A 15677-nucleotide genomic window follows, 5' to 3' on the forward strand; every position below is an offset into this window, starting at 1 on the left:
TTTTTTTTCTTCTTAAATTAAGGTCTTATGTATGTACTTATAGGTAATAAATAATATTTTTAAAAGAGTTTTATGATTTATTAGGAAAAAATTCTTGAAAAAAGGCACTTTTTTTAACGTTACAACTGGGGTTCCCCCCTTAATTAACATTATATCCCTAAATTAATTAATTCATATATTTTAATCATCTTAAAATTATTCAATCATCCTACTCTCCATTTTTTAAATCATTTTAAAATTGCAATTCGTAATATTTTACATTTTTTCACATTAATTTATTAATTCGGAAACTCAAAAAATACTTTTGTATTCTTTTTAACAAACGTTTTTAAACTTTGTTATACAAAATTTTAATTATATCATTAATAATAAATTGTGTAGGTATATTAAAATATTATTATTGTTATTATTATTTTAAAGAAAAATTTGTCTCGAAAATTTATTCTATACTAATGATGTACATTTGGAGTAAAATATATCCATAGAAACTCTCAAAACTATACTACTGTTGGACTTTTTTTGAAATTAAAGCCGACCCGCACCATTACATAATAATAGAGGAGAAAAATTAGTGCAATGCTATTTTCGCTTTCTGAAATATTTAAATATTTTATTTCGTTACTTTGTGAATCATTAGATTAAATATAGGAATTTAAATTTAAAAAACATGGGCTCACAACTTTGCACCAGCCATAGTATATAGGAGACGCATGGAATTTTACCACAAAATTTCTAGATAACAATATTAGGACAAAAATTTCTTCACATTCTATTGTGTATGTCTTTTATCTAAATACAATTGAATGCGCATGTAATTTAAGGTTTTTGGAAAAATACTTTTGTGACGTGTCTTTATATGATCAATCGCACAGTATATGGAAACATTTCTTTTATTCTTTTATTTTTTTTATCTTACATATATGTTTTATGTAGGTTTTTAAGATACTGAGATGAGTATGTGCCATATTGTGAACTTTATTGAATGATATTATTTGAATTCAAAAAAATTTCTTATTTATAATTTATTTTCAGCAGTAGCGAGTCTTTGCTTTGCGCAATAAGGTGACGAGGCTGTTGATATGATCATAAGTATGTGAGCGCTGTTCATAGTTGTCTCTACAGAAATTTATTTAAGCGCATCAATTTTTAAATTTCCTATTTCTTCTATCTTGTCATAAGCTATTGATATTATTTAAATTTATTTTCATTAAATATATTACAACTATGTCTTCATCCAACATTCGTTCAAGTAAGTTACTACTACAAGTTTCCCATTATTTACAATTTCCTACTAGTCAAAAAATTGGTTTTAATTTTAAAAATATGTGCTTTTTTTAAATGATAGTTATTATTATTATTATTATTATTATTATTATTATTATTGCTGCATAAATTATTAATTGTGTACACCCAACTTTTGTTATACGGAAATAAATAATTTTTTTCTTTTAATTCAAATTCTTTTATTTCATGTTTTAAATACATTTTACTTTTTCAAAAATTTATACTTTTATTAACTTTTACAGTGTTTTATGGAAAAATTAAAAATAATATCTTTTTTCTGTTTTTATACATTATGTGAAATATATAATATTATTTTACTTTTTTGTACATACCATTTGAGAGAATTTCATTTTAAATGAAAAATATTGTTTGTAAAAATTTATTAAACGTCTTTACAAGTATATAAACTTTAAAAACTATAAATAATAAATAGAAACTAAATGTTTAATGTTAACCATGCGCGCGTTAATGACGTTATTGAAAATTCCGCTACGATCATGATTTTCTACACCTTTTGACCTTTTTCGCATATATATATACAGAGTGACCCAATAATTTGAGACCTAAAATCTGTCGATTTTAAAAAGTGGTCAAAAACGCAATTTTTATATATACGAGCAATATTCAATTTGCACACATAAGAAATTTTTTGCAGCTATACTAATAAAGAAAGTTTCTTACGGCGAGATTTCACTATACTACTTATACATTTTGCAATTATTTCAAGAATAATAAGAAATATATATTTGTTTGTGTGATCATTCCATATAATGTTTATTTATTTGAATAATCATTAGATAGAAATAATTCCTTAAAGCAAATTGTCATTTAACTAAATTTGCAAATTAATCCAAAATTTTTCATAAACTAGGAGTAAGGGAAATAACTCATCATGAAGAAGCTACGCTGAAACAGACAGTTGTATTAGGATTATCAGAATTTCTTGGGACTTCAATATTAGTGTTCTTAGGATGTATGGGATGTGTAGGAACTCCATCACATTTACAAATCACATTGAATTTTGGATTATCAGTAATGATAGTAATCCAGGTAAACTACTATACATTTCCTATAGATTATATATATATTATATTATTATATTAAAATACATTAATAACCCTAGAATTTTTAAATTATGTAATTTCTTTTTGCAGATTTTTGGTCATATAAGTCATGCACATGTTAATCCATCCATCACTGTTGGTGCAATGGTTTTGGGCAAAAAGTCTCTAACTGAGGGATTAATTTACATTCTCTGCCAAACAGGAGGCTCCATACTGGGGTATGGAATGTTAAAGGTATAATATTTTTAAAAAATACAAAACTCTATCATAAATTGTCCAATTTATTTTTTTAATAAAAAATATTTTGCAGATAGTAATACCATACTCTCGACTTGGCGACCCAAAAGGTGATTTTTGTGTTACAAGCTTATCGGAGGATGTTGGTACTTTTCAAGGATTGATTGTTGAATTAATTTCAACAGCAGTTTTAATGATGATTGCTTGTGCTGTTTGGGACAAAAGAAATGAAAGGAATACTGATAGTGTAGCCATAAAATTTGGATTAGCTGTTACAGCTTTAGCAACTGCCGCAGGTCCTTTTACAGGTTGCAGTATGAATCCTGCCCGATCTTTTGGACCCGCAATTTGGAATAACAGTTGGTCACAACAGTGGATTTATTGGATTGGACCGATTAGTGGGTCAATTGTTGCTGCTTTCATTTATAAAACAATTTTTGAAACAAAAGACATTAAAACATTAAAAGAACCCGAAGAATCTATAACATTAAATAGTATAGAAACAGACAAGAATTAATTATTATAACAGTTGATGTCATTGAAGACCGCGTATGTGTTCTTTTATATATATACAGTAAGAAAAGCTATCCGTCAGTCATAGGAAAGTATGGGAATCGCATAAGTCTCTCTCACTCCCACTCATGGGACATGACTGACGTGGGGTAGGTTTTCGTACTGTATATATATATTTAATATATATAATTATCAATTTTTATGTTCAATACTCATTGATACTAAATAATATAGTATGCCAATTTTGATATATATATATATATATAAATTGTTTCAACTTCGATTACATTGATTTAATGTGTGAAGACACATATTATATATGTGACTATTTTCATTCAAAATATTTAAATTTTTGAGAGACATATATTGAAATAATATATTTAATTCATCTACTGTTAAAAATTTTGATAAATAAAAATATTTTTTCTTAATTTATAGTATGTTTATTATTTAATTATTTGAAAGCATTTTGTTTTATATAAACAATGCAGTGCTATGCATTGTTGGGATAAACTTGTCATACTCGTACGTTTCCATAGAAACAATGAGTGCGGCCCTTTTTTTTAAATATATACCGCGCACATGCACCAACTTTTTCAACATGAAAATATCACAGGGCGCGCTCACTCATGTGGTTCGATACTGAGAGCTTCCTTTTTGTACATCCTCTCTGTGCTTATCCTTATACTTTTCTCATCATTTATAATCCTGAAAGCAAAGTATTTTTCTCAAATATTTTTGGCAAATTATTAACAACAATTTAAAACATTACACAATGTGTCATTTTTTTGTCTCAATGAGAGCTGCGGTGAACGGTATTCACGTAAGTAAAAATCATAACCTTAACCTTCCTTATGGCTATGTATATATATATATATATATAGTATACATAGTATACATAATATCTAATGCTATACTATGTATAAATAAACATATATATTAATAATTTTTATTTGAAATAAAAATGTATTATAATTAAAATTTATTAAACTTTAAGGTATACATATTTTACACATTTTAAAATATTTTATTTTTCATTTCTGCCATAATAATTGTTTTTATTTATTAAAATTAATTTCAAAATATTTATAAAATTCAGAATTTAATCTATATAAAATTAATGTATATCCAGTATATAGGGAATAGTGAAATAACAATTTTTTTTAAATTATTTTGTACGTATAGATAGTTAAAGTTGAAATAATATCTTTTAAGAATTAAATTTTTTAAAGACATATTTTTTATGTTAAAACTTTGTTAAATTATCTAAATTTATAGCATAATTACTTACATTTCTCAATAGTTGAAATTGAATTAATTACACAAATGAAAAATAAAAATGAAATTATGTTGTATTCATTTTATAATAAAAATATTCATTCAAAAAAGCTTTTACGTCCGAGTTGTTTTTTCAATTAATAGGTAAAACAAACCTTTTTACACGAATACATTCGGACAAGTCATTTATCTATTAACAAACTATTTTATTTATTAATTAACTTAAATTTCCACTTTTCTTAAAATTAACATTTTATTCAAAAAGACTTTTTATAAATTTCAGTTACTAACTCCAAAATGACACATTCCATTTTTTGGACTAAAATTTCTTTTAATTTCTTCGACATGTAATGTAAAAACATTTTTTATTGGTAAGATATTTTTATTTTGTTTTTTTCGCTTTATTTATTTTATTCATTCTAATATTGTATTAATGCCAATTCTGTTCTTATAATTTATATTATTTTTATTGTTTGTATTTTATTTTTAGTGTAATTTTTGTATTAAAAAACCACTTGTCCGAATGTATTCGTTTAAAAAGTTTATTTTACCTATTAATTGAAAAATATTCATAAATTAAAAAAAATTTCTAAATTTACAAGAGTATATAATATTATTGTTTTTATAGATCAAGTATAGTTTTCAATTTGTACAATTTTTAAATCATTGAAATTGAATATTTTAACTTGTACACACATATATATACCCAATTTTTACGAAGGTATATCAAATTGATAACATAAACAAAATAAAACAAAATTATATACACGAGTTTTATTATGGTCATGAATACTTTCATCTTATTTATTGTCAAAGTTAGTAATGGCATAATAAGTATAAGATTACTTCCGCAACAATAAGATACTACTTGAAAACTATTGTAAAAATGAATTTTTACTATAATATTATACATAGAGAGAGAGAGAGAGAGAGAGAGAGAGAGAGCTATACAGTTTCTTACAAGAATTTCTTTTCAAGTTTTTAATGAAAAAATATTTTGTTATTGAAAAATTTGATTTTTTAAATTGATATACATTATTTCTTTCAGATTTAATTGAACTCTATTAATATTTTAAAGATTTATAACATTTATTAAACAGAATTTAAAAAAACCAATTTAAAATATTAATAATAAACATATTGAAGAACACTGCTTCCCAAACACAAAACGGAAGATTAAAAAATGAATGTTTTTATATTTAGTTTTGCTTCTATTATATGACACACACACACATGCGCTCTTTGTTGCTAAAATATTCCAAGTTTCCAATATTTCTACAATCATCTAACAATGGCGCATCCGAGTCAATCGACCTATGTGCGCGCGACCTCTCGACCTGTATTTCTCGACTAATCTTATGTAATGCGTCTAGATATTAGATTTTTTATTTATATAAAAAATAAAGAAAATAATAAAATAAATATATCATATAAAGTTGTTTAAAATCACAATTCTTTTAAACTCGATAATTTTATATAAATTTTAATAAACATATCTAGATACTTTTTGTACAAAGAGCGTATGAAGGGTTGATGTATATAATGAAAATTGAAATATCTGAGGTGATTAGTTTCATCACTTACAGTATTATTTTAAAAATGGTAATTGTTTTTATTTTTTATGCATGAATGAAATTAGTAAAAGTTTATTTCTGACATTTAATTAAACGTGTAAAAATTTCAAAAAATTATTTGTGTATAAATATCAAAATGTAGATGCTTATTTTTTTTATCAAGTATAAATAATGAGTGAGTAGTTTCTATAGTTATTTGCAAGATTTCTCTATTAAATAGTCACAAAAACTATAACCACTAATCACATAGAAATTAATGAATCAATGGATTCCTGTATATCTGAGAGAAGTGAATTTTAAAATTGTAAAATATGTATAATGTTTGGCTTTTCTTTTTATTAGTATAATATTTTCCTTGTATGTTACAATTTCTTTTTTAATATCTTTTAAGGTATCTGCAGAAGACTATCCAGAAATAAAAGCTTCCGATAAATGCGAGAAATATGACGAGAAATAATGGATTGTCATGATTTGAAAATTTTCTTACATGATATTGTTGGACAGTTGGTGCAGACATGTATAAATTATTAAGACGTAATAAAGCCCGTTTATTTATATTTTCTATAATATTTGTGTCTTTGCTGTTATGTCTATATTATGTCAGTCAAATTCAAGTGCCGACTTCTTCTTCTTCTTCTTCTTCTTCTTCTTCAAGTCATCCAAATACTTTAGACTTTCAGGTTTCACAAGAAAACATAACGTCTGAATTAAATCATAATTTATGTCCTAATATTGAACCTAGAAAAGCAGATATTGATACACAGGAAGAATTTAAAAATTTTGATTTTCAGGTAAATATAATATACATTTAATACAATATGCATTTTTAGAATACAATTTTGTGTTTATAATGTGATGATGTCGTAAGTTGAAAAAAAAAAAATGGAAAGAAAACTTTGCAGAAAAATGTCTTAAAAATTCCCTGCAGTAGGTGTGTAGTAAGCTGCTTGCACTTGAAACTTGATGCGGGCAAAATTCTGGCCAGCTTGCTGCAAATTTTGAGGACATGTTGCTTGCTAATTGTAGAAAGCTTGCCCATTGAAAGCTTTCTACAATAATGATTATTTTTTGTGTAATATGCTGAATTATTTGTCGACTACTTGATAAGAAAATTATTAAATTTTTAAGAAAAATCAAGACATCAACTTTATGTATCATGTTGCAATCAAAAGTTTATGCCACTAAATATTCTTCTACATATTTTTCTAGCCTTCATGGATGAGAAGTCGTGAATATTGGGATGATAGTTTTGAAGCTCGATATGCTGAATTAAAGAAAAGCCCTACTCGACCACCCTTAAAGGTAAAAAAAATCTGTTTTCCATATTTACATTTTGTATATTAGGCAGATAAATTGATAATTTATGAGAAATTAAAATTTTTTGATGAAAATACATTCAATTATTACAATTCTATAAATGAATTAATCATCCAATTGAATATGATACCTACGCTGAAATTTCAATATCAATTTGCGCGAATTGTGAAAAATCCAATACACGATGAAAAAAGAAAATGGCACACTAATATTACCTACATAATTTTATATATGAAGTAGAATTTATCACTCGGTCGAAAATTATTATTATATATATGTGAGAAAAAATCATTCTTTCCGAGTAAAATAAAAAGAGACGATAACAATCGTCCTCATTATCAGAAAAACACGTTTTATCGTTTCTGATAATGAGGACGATTGTTATCGTCGAAACGTAAAAAAGAAGTTATTTCTCTTTTTATTTGACTCGGAAAGAATGATTTTTTCTCACATATATTACATAATTTTATTAAAATATACAAACTTTTATATTTTTATGCTTCATCTATTAAAATTACACAAGAAATTTTTACAGAGTATAGGTAAACTCATTCTTTCAATGTCATCTTAAATACATGCATATAAAGGGTTGGTGTATCATTTTGAGCAGGTCATTCTTGTCCCGCACAGTCATACTGATCCTGGATGGTTGAAAACTTTTGATCAGTATTTTCATGGCACTACCAGGGGAATTCTAAATAATATGGTATCAAAACTTCAGCAATGGCCAAATATGACTTTTATCTGGAGCGAAGTATCATTTTTATCACTTTGGTGGGAAAGGTGAGATTATCATATATACATATATATATATTCTACTAAGATTGTCTCTCTCCTAAAATAGCATCCAATTAAGAAAAGTTTTGTTTATATGCAAAGTGCCCATCCAACAAAAAAAGCTATAGTTAAGCGTCTTATAAAGGAGGGCCGTTTGGAGGTTACAACTGGAGGTTGGGTTATGTCTGATGAAGCAACCTCACACATTTATGCTATGCTAGATCAATTAATTGAAGGTATATAATATATATTCCATTTTGATAGAGTTGTAGACAAATTATATAATTTTTAAAAATATTTTTATAATGTAGGTCATCAATGGTTAAAAACTAATTTAGACATAATGCCAGAATCAGGATGGGCAGTTGATCCATTTGGACATGGTGGCACTATTCCTTATTTTTTAAAAGCATCTGGGTTAACTGGAACAGTCATTCAAAGGATTCATTATGCTTGGAAGCAATGGTTTGCTAAGAAACAATTTGGTGATTTTATTTGGCGACAGCCATGGGATCAGGATGGAATGGCTGATATTTTGACACATAATCAACCTTTTGATATATACAATATTAAACATTCTTGTGGACCTCATCCTCATGTTTGTTTAAACTTTGATTTTCGCAAAATTCGTGGTGAATATACAGAATATTCTGTTAGAGCAGTTGACATCACATCAAATAATGTCAAGGCAATGGCAGAAATGTTGATAGAACAATACTCAAAAACGGGTTCTCTATTTCCTCACAATGTTGTTTTGATGCCTTTAGGTGACGATTTTAGGTTAGTAGTGTGATGATAAGTTATTTATTTATTTATTTTTTTTTTTTAATTAAATTGATTTTTATTGTATTTTCCATAAAAGATGAGATTGAAAAGACGTGATATTTTTTATTGCAGGTATGATTATGCAATCGAGTGGGACCAACAATATACCAATTACAAGATTCTTATAGATTATATAAACAACAACAATGAATATAATGCACAAGTGGTATTTGGTACTCCAAAAGATTATTTTCAAGAGATAAAGAAACGAATGAAACATTTTCCAAGTTTAAAAGGAGACTTTTTCGTTTATTCAGATATTTTTAGTGAAGGCAGGCCTGCTTACTGGAGTGGTTATTTTACTACGAGACCCTACATGAAAATTTTAGATAGAGAACTTGAAAGTAATTTAAGATCTGCAGAGATTCTTTACACTATAGCACTTAATACTGCAAAACAAAAAGAAAAAGATGGAAGAGAGCTTAAACTCTATGAAGCTTGGTTTGAAAAATTAGTGAAGGCGAGAAGAAATTTAGGACTTTTTCAACATCACGATGCAATTACCGGCACTTCAAAATCCTTTGTTATGAAGGATTATGCTCTCAAATTATTTGAATCCATCACCGACATGACAAATTTACAAAGTTTCGCAATCCAATCATTAGCAGCATCAGAGTCGACAAAAACTAATTATGTATTATCTGAATCTGATAGAGATAGTTATGAAAAACTTGCTAGGAAAATTCCAATTGAAGGCAATAAGAGAATTATTTTATTTAATTCACTTGCTCAAAGTAGACAAGAAGTAATTAGTTTAAAAGTGACTTCGTGTAAAATAAAAGTCTTGGATCCATATAAAAATTCAATTCCTTATCAAATAGCTCCAGTTATGAATGCAACGGGCATTGCACATGACATATTTATACTTTTATTCATAGCTAATTTAAAACCACTCTCTATTGCTACATACTATATCTATCAAATTGACGAAATTCCGACTGACGCGATCTCTACTGTTTATTGCAATAAATGTAATAAAGATGCTGCTGCTGGTCTATTTCCAGTAAAACCAATTCCACCTAGTGACATACAATTAGAAAATCAAAAGATTAAACTCGTATTTGATCGACAAAGTGGATTTTTGAAACAGGTAACAAAGCATTCGAAAATTATGCAATGCTCTATTCAATTTGCTGCTTATTCTTCTGCTCAATTTCATAGTGGAGCATATCTTTTTATGCCTGACCCAAATCTCAGGGACACGGATAAAGATATACTTGAATCAACACATCAAAAAATATATATTGTGTCTGGTAACATAAGCTCACGTTTAACAGTTGAGTATGGAAAATTGTTGACGCATCAGGTTGCAATTTATCATGACAACAGCAATTACCTTTCTGAGGCTATCCATCTTCGAAATGTAGTGGATTTTGAAGCGCCTCCAAAAAATCGAGAAACAGAAATGTTCATGAGGTTACAAACAGATATTCTCAATGGAGATCCTCCAGAATTTTACACTGACTTGAATGGTCATCAAATGATAAAAAGAACGAAAATTGAAAGAATTGGTATAGAAGGTAATTATTTCCCAATAACAACAATGGCATACATACAAGATACCGCGCACAGATTAACTTTACTTGTTAATCATGCTCAGGGAGCAGCAAGTTACCAGCCAGGCTGGCTGGAAGTTATGTTGGACAGAAGAACACTACACGATGATTCACGGGGAATGGGTGAAGGCTTGCTGGACAATAAAAAAACTATAATTAAACATTGGTTACTTTTTGAAGATATTAAAACCAACAACAACAACAACGGTGATAAATATTCAAAACCATCTTTAATAGCAAATCATTTCAGCAATTCACTTAATTATCCTGTCAACATTTTTGTTGTGGATGATGGGAATTATCAAATGGCACCCGAAACACCATTAGTCAGTCAAAGTTTTCCATGTGATGTTCACTTGGTCAATTTAAGAACTGATCACGATTTTAAGCTTCCTTATTTTCCTGTCAATAGTGCTCTTTTGGTGCTCCACAGGCAAGGATATAGCTGCTTAATCGATACCAGCACACACTGCTCTCCCTTTCGTAACTTTGGGAAAGAATTTTTTTTTACAAAAGCAGTAGCCAAATTTAATATTACAAAAACCTCATTAACTGGTACTAAAACAGAAAGATATCTGAGAAATGGTTTTCAGGAAATCTTTTCTTTTCTTAAGCCTATGGAAATTCAAACCTACAAAATTAAATTTTTAAGGTAAAATTGGGTATTTTTCATAACGCAACGTTGTACTATATTCATGTTGTTTGTATGGATATCTTGATAAATATAATTATGTAATTAAATATGTTTGTTTTCTCATCAAAAATTACTAAAAATCAAGTTGTTTCATTTTTTCATTTTTATTTATTGCAATCTACATAATATGTACAATGATGTATACATGAAAGAGAAAACTATGTGAATGCGTGTCTGTTGGGATGATTCATTATTTTTTAAAAAACTTGATTCAATCAGCATATGTAAAAAAAAAATCATAAATAAGAGCAATATGTATACAAAAATACTGCTGGTTTTAAGTTTATTTTATTAAAAACCAAAACGCTAAAGAATTAACTCTTGCTTTTATATAAATAATAATAATTCATTTTATATTCTTTCCCGAGAATGCGTGAATGATAATGTATAATATAACAAGTGCAATAAACTTGGAAAAAATGATTAAATATTCATGAAAAATTTTAAAACAAAATAATTATATATGCTGAAAATACACTGTATATATACTATAAACGTATATTATAATATTATTGCCATTAAAGTAAAGAATGTATAATATTCATGTACAGTTAATATTATTGTATAAATAATTCTTAAACTTGCATTTTTATATATAGTTGCGATATATATCATTGAAATAATTTTTATCCAATACTCAATTTCTTTAATCGAAAAAATTTGTTTAATTTATTCCAATATTATTTTTAATTTAATATTTAATTTAATATTTAATTGTATAACAATTATTATCAGATTATAAACATCAGTCTATTTTTTCTAAATATTTTTGTGACAATATTCTTCTATTATCTTTAACTAATTTACTATTAAGAGAACAATTTTTTTCGTTGATAAACGAATACAATTTAGTGTCTTGACACATTCTCTCCCCCGATTTTGTTTCTTTAATACTATTCTTTCTAATAATAATTGAAGAGAGAGTTGTTTGGGATATATACATTTATAAATGCAAATTGAGTTAGAGCTTTTTGTATTAAAAAAAAGTGTAATTTTTAATATATGAATTAATTAAAAAAATTATACAGAATATAATATTAACGTTAAAAAATAATATTTGATGAAATAATAAGAAATTTATTTTATTTTTCCTATTTTTTTTTGTTCTTTTATAGTAGGAAGAAGAAGAAAAAGAAGAAGAAGAAGAAATAGTTAACATTGCATACTGGTTAAATATTCTGTGACATTACCGGCCGAATGTGACGTCACACGTTAGACATTTCTCAACATATAACTATATTGGTGCTTCCTTCTGCTTCAGCACACAGTATAGTAACGTATAGTTGCAGTTGCAGACAGTCATATATAGAAGATTTTGTGTTTTGGTTAATATGCTCAACTACTAATTATACTTAAAACATCAACAAAGAAGTGGAAGGGTGTACGTGAAAAAATAATTTTCTAATTGTTTCTTAATGAAAATTCACATTACAATTTAGAGAAAATGAAAAATAATTATTTTCGGTGTAATTAAAATAAATCTTTCTTGAGAAGGCAATGTTAAAATTTTATTAATGTTTTTTTTCCAAGTGCAAACAAATATTGAAAATTAAATTGATGCTAATATATTTATAATACCTAATAAAATTATTATTAAAAAAAATTATATTTATTGATAAAGATAAACAAAAGAAAATGGGACAAATTTAAAGGTTTCTTTTAAATAATAAAATTTATCAATATTAATAAATTTTCAGTGATCGGCGTTGTTTATTTTTTAAAATTATTAATAAAAGTCATTTTAAATGTATAAAATGAAAGTGTAATTTGGTTTATACTTGCTGTGAGCACACATTTTTTAATTTAAAATATTGGTGAAGGTATGTCGCATACATTATGTCGATGGCGCAATGTGCTGAAGCTCCCACACACACACATATATATATTACACAATCATACATTTTTTAGTCTGTTTTTACTACACAATTTAAAAATATATAAAACAAAAAAATTTACATGCATCTAAAAATAAGACATAAATTTACCCATATTTTTTTAATTGAATATTGTTCAAACATCATGTAATGTTGATATTTATAAATTTATTATTAATAGGTTTTTACCTCATCAACATGGAAGATATATTTCAGTGGTGTCGAGAGGGAAATGCAATGCAAATTCGTGTTTGGTTAGATGATACTGAGCATGATATGAATCAAGGGTAAAGATTTATTTTAATTTATTGGTAAATGATTTATTCTTTTTTCATTAACTTTTCAAATATAAAGTTTAATTTAAAATATCATTGAAATAATTAAATTTAGAGATGATCATGGATTCAGTCCTCTTCATTGGTGTAGCAAAGAAGGTCATGCAAAGCTAGCAGAATTACTTGTTTGCCGAGGAGCGCGTATTAATGCTACAAACCGTGGAGATGATACACCACTGCATCTTGCATCAGCACACGGACACAGAGATATTGTTCAATTGGTAAGTCACGGTGGGTGATGATTTCAAAAAAATTTATATTTAATGTTTATATAATTTCTATAAAAACTAAAGTTTCAATAATAGAGCAGCACCAGCAGCAGTTTTATGAATTTTTTTTTATTATTCATTTCAGCTATTGAAACACCGTGCAGATGTTAATGTGACAAATGAGCACGGCAATACTGCATTGCACTATGCTTGTTTTTGGGGAGATCAAGGAATCGCAGAAGAATTGGTAGCTGCTGGAGCTTTAGTTTCCATTGCTAATAAAGATGGTGATACTCCTTTAGATAAGGCAAGAGGTCCCATGGCCAAAAGATTGCACGGTTGGTAATTTCATTTTTATTACTGTCATCTTTTGCTTGATTAAAATATTTAATTATTTTGCTTTAGATTTAGCAGTTGAGTTTGGACAGGATTTGAAAAAAATTCAATTTAAGGATCAAAGTTGGTTGGGTCTGAAAACCAGAAGTCGTAAGTTGTTGTTGTTGTTGTTGTTGTTGTTGATATACGTGTACAATAATTGAACCTTTTTTCTTAAAATAAATGTATGTGTTGCGTGTGTGTATTATAGGAGATGCTACTTTATCTCGGCACAAGGGTATCAGTATGTCTGATTTGTCACTCCACACTGAATTGTCAAACACACCAAGTGGTGAAACCTGGCGTGGTCGTTGGCAAAATAACGATATTGTCGTAAAATTTTTAAATTTACGTGAATGTTCGGCTCGAATCTCAAGAGATTTTAATGATGAATTTCCGAAACTGAGAATTTTTTCTCATCCTAATGTACTACCAGTTTTAGCTTGTGTGAATCATCCTCCTAGATTGGCGACAGTATCGCAATATATGCCACGCGGTAGTTTACATCGTCTTTTACATGGTGGAACAGGAGTTGTAGTCGACACAGCAAGAGCACTAAGATTGGCACTTGATGTTGCTCGCGCAATGGCATTTCTTCATGGTTTAGAAAGACAGAATCGATGTAGATTTTATCTCAACAGTAAACATATTATGGTAAATTGTTAATTATTTTATTGTTATTCTTTAATAGAAATATAATATGTATATATTTTGAAAAAATCTTTTCTTTCTTTTTTTTTTTTTTAGATTGACGAAGACTTGACAGCTCGTGTAAATATGGCAGATTTCAAATTTTCTTTTCAAGAAATTGGTCGGATTTATGAACCTGCTTGGATGTCTCCCGAATCATTATGTAAAAATCCAAATGATATAAATCTCGAAGCAAGTGACATGTGGAGTTTCGCAGTATTATTATGGGAATTGGCAACTAGGGAGGTTCCATTTGCAGATCTTTCTCCAATGGAATGTGGAATGAAGGTGAAAAAAAATTAATGATTATCTATTTAAAATGAGTATCTAATAATTCATAAATTTTTTAGATTGCATTGGAAGATTTGCGAGTTAGTATTCCACCTGGAATCTCTCCTCATCTAGCAAAGTTGATTAGAATTTGTATGAATGAAGATCCTGGAAAACGACCATCATTTGATATGGTTGTACCAATTCTTGATAAAATGAAACGCTAAAATCATCTTTTCTAATAGTGGTGCTTTGAAAAAAAAAAAAAATGATGCCTTACTATATAATATTGTGTGTGCACAATAACCGAAATTCCTTTTTAATATTTATATATACATATATATAAATTTTATATAAACTATATTTTAGTATGATTCTAAAAAAACAATTTTAACAAATATAACATTTTGAATTATTTATAATAATATTTAAAAAAGTATTACTAAAACCCAATTGTGTATTCTTTTTAATAATATTTATTATGTTGTGATTTTTAATTTTTTTAAAAATAGTATAGACTTTCCATTTTTTAATCTAACGAATGATTCATGACATTTAAAATAATAAATTTATATATGTATTTATACTTTGAAGGAAAAGAAATGTTATTCTTTCTATAATTTTTGTTTATTTTAAAACTCAATTGTATACTGTAATATATTTTTTACTAATAAATCTTTATTAAATAGAAATATAATTGTTATTTTATGTAGTCAAGAGTATATATATATAATCTAAAAAGAAATTGTCAGTGGTATATTGTTGTAGGTAAATTATGAAATTTGGTGTTGCATTGAGACAAAGA

General features: G+C 27.0%; 3 protein-coding genes across 7 annotated transcripts; all 3 read left to right on the forward strand.

Moving 5' to 3' along the window:
* Positions 1 to 1032: 1032 nt before the first annotated feature.
* Positions 1033 to 3529, forward strand: LOC122499137 (aquaporin AQPAe.a-like). The gene is made up of 4 exons (XM_043607261.1): positions 1033 to 1249; positions 2156 to 2334; positions 2439 to 2582; positions 2659 to 3529. Exons 1-4 carry the CDS (start codon positions 1225 to 1227, stop codon positions 3100 to 3102), a joined length of 792 nt encoding a protein of 263 aa, XP_043463196.1. The 5' UTR covers positions 1033 to 1224; the 3' UTR covers positions 3103 to 3529.
* An 82-nt stretch (positions 3530 to 3611) lies between these two features.
* Positions 3612 to 11657, forward strand: LOC122499136 (alpha-mannosidase 2). Of its 4 annotated transcripts, XM_043607260.1 has the most exons (8): positions 3613 to 3921; positions 6342 to 6484; positions 6623 to 6741; positions 7160 to 7252; positions 7878 to 8050; positions 8129 to 8280; positions 8356 to 8824; positions 8942 to 11657. In XM_043607260.1, exons 2-8 carry the CDS (start codon positions 6466 to 6468, stop codon positions 11079 to 11081), a joined length of 3165 nt encoding a protein of 1054 aa, XP_043463195.1. In that variant the 5' UTR covers positions 3613 to 3921; positions 6342 to 6465; the 3' UTR covers positions 11082 to 11657. The 4 variants fall into 4 exon arrangements, with proteins under 4 accessions (XP_043463192.1, XP_043463195.1, XP_043463194.1 ...); XM_043607257.1 differs by having other exon boundaries at positions 3612 to 3921; positions 6342 to 6741; XM_043607259.1 differs by having other exon boundaries at positions 3616 to 3921; positions 6342 to 6741; positions 8147 to 8280.
* Positions 11658 to 12342: 685 nt separating this feature from the next.
* On the forward strand, positions 12343 to 15154 carry LOC122499139 (integrin-linked protein kinase homolog pat-4). 2 transcript variants are annotated; one of them, XM_043607266.1, is made up of 8 exons: positions 12343 to 12444; positions 13175 to 13280; positions 13384 to 13549; positions 13683 to 13875; positions 13943 to 14023; positions 14124 to 14566; positions 14660 to 14890; positions 14953 to 15154. In XM_043607266.1, exons 2-8 carry the CDS (start codon positions 13192 to 13194, stop codon positions 15097 to 15099), a joined length of 1350 nt encoding a protein of 449 aa, XP_043463201.1. In that variant the 5' UTR covers positions 12343 to 12444; positions 13175 to 13191; the 3' UTR covers positions 15100 to 15154. The 2 variants fall into 2 exon arrangements, with proteins under 2 accessions (XP_043463201.1, XP_043463200.1); XM_043607265.1 differs by having other exon boundaries at positions 12350 to 12500.
* Positions 15155 to 15677: the final 523 nt, after the last annotated feature.

This window comes from Leptopilina heterotoma, unplaced genomic scaffold (genome assembly GCF_015476425.1).
Source record: "Leptopilina heterotoma isolate Lh14 unplaced genomic scaffold, ASM1547642v1 Lhet_166, whole genome shotgun sequence".
NCBI classification, from domain to species: domain Eukaryota; kingdom Metazoa; phylum Arthropoda; class Insecta; order Hymenoptera; family Figitidae; genus Leptopilina; species Leptopilina heterotoma.

Bases quoted from the DNA above. Each gene is read 5' to 3' on its own strand.
- LOC122499139 (XM_043607266.1), top strand. From the start codon at position 13,192: ATGGAAGATATATTTCAGTGGTGTCGAGAGGGAAATGCAATGCAAATT. The intron at 14,024-14,123 runs GTAAGTTGTTGT...TGTGTATTATAG, and splicing joins GGGTCTGAAAACCAGAAGTC to GAGATGCTACTTTATCTCGG. The intron at 14,891-14,952 runs GTGAAAAAAAAT...TAAATTTTTTAG, and splicing joins CAATGGAATGTGGAATGAAG to ATTGCATTGGAAGATTTGCG.
- LOC122499136 (XM_043607257.1), top strand. From the start codon at position 6,466: ATGTATAAATTATTAAGACGTAATAAAGCCCGTTTATTTATATTTTCT. The intron at 6,742-7,159 runs GTAAATATAATA...ATATTTTTCTAG, and splicing joins TTAAAAATTTTGATTTTCAG to CCTTCATGGATGAGAAGTCG. The intron at 8,051-8,128 runs GTGAGATTATCA...AATTAAGAAAAG, and splicing joins TTATCACTTTGGTGGGAAAG to TTTTGTTTATATGCAAAGTG.
- LOC122499137 (XM_043607261.1), top strand. From the start codon at position 1,225: ATGTCTTCATCCAACATTCGTTCAA. The intron at 1,250-2,155 runs GTAAGTTACTAC...TTCATAAACTAG, and splicing joins TTCATCCAACATTCGTTCAA to GAGTAAGGGAAATAACTCAT. The intron at 2,335-2,438 runs GTAAACTACTAT...TTCTTTTTGCAG, and splicing joins CAGTAATGATAGTAATCCAG to ATTTTTGGTCATATAAGTCA.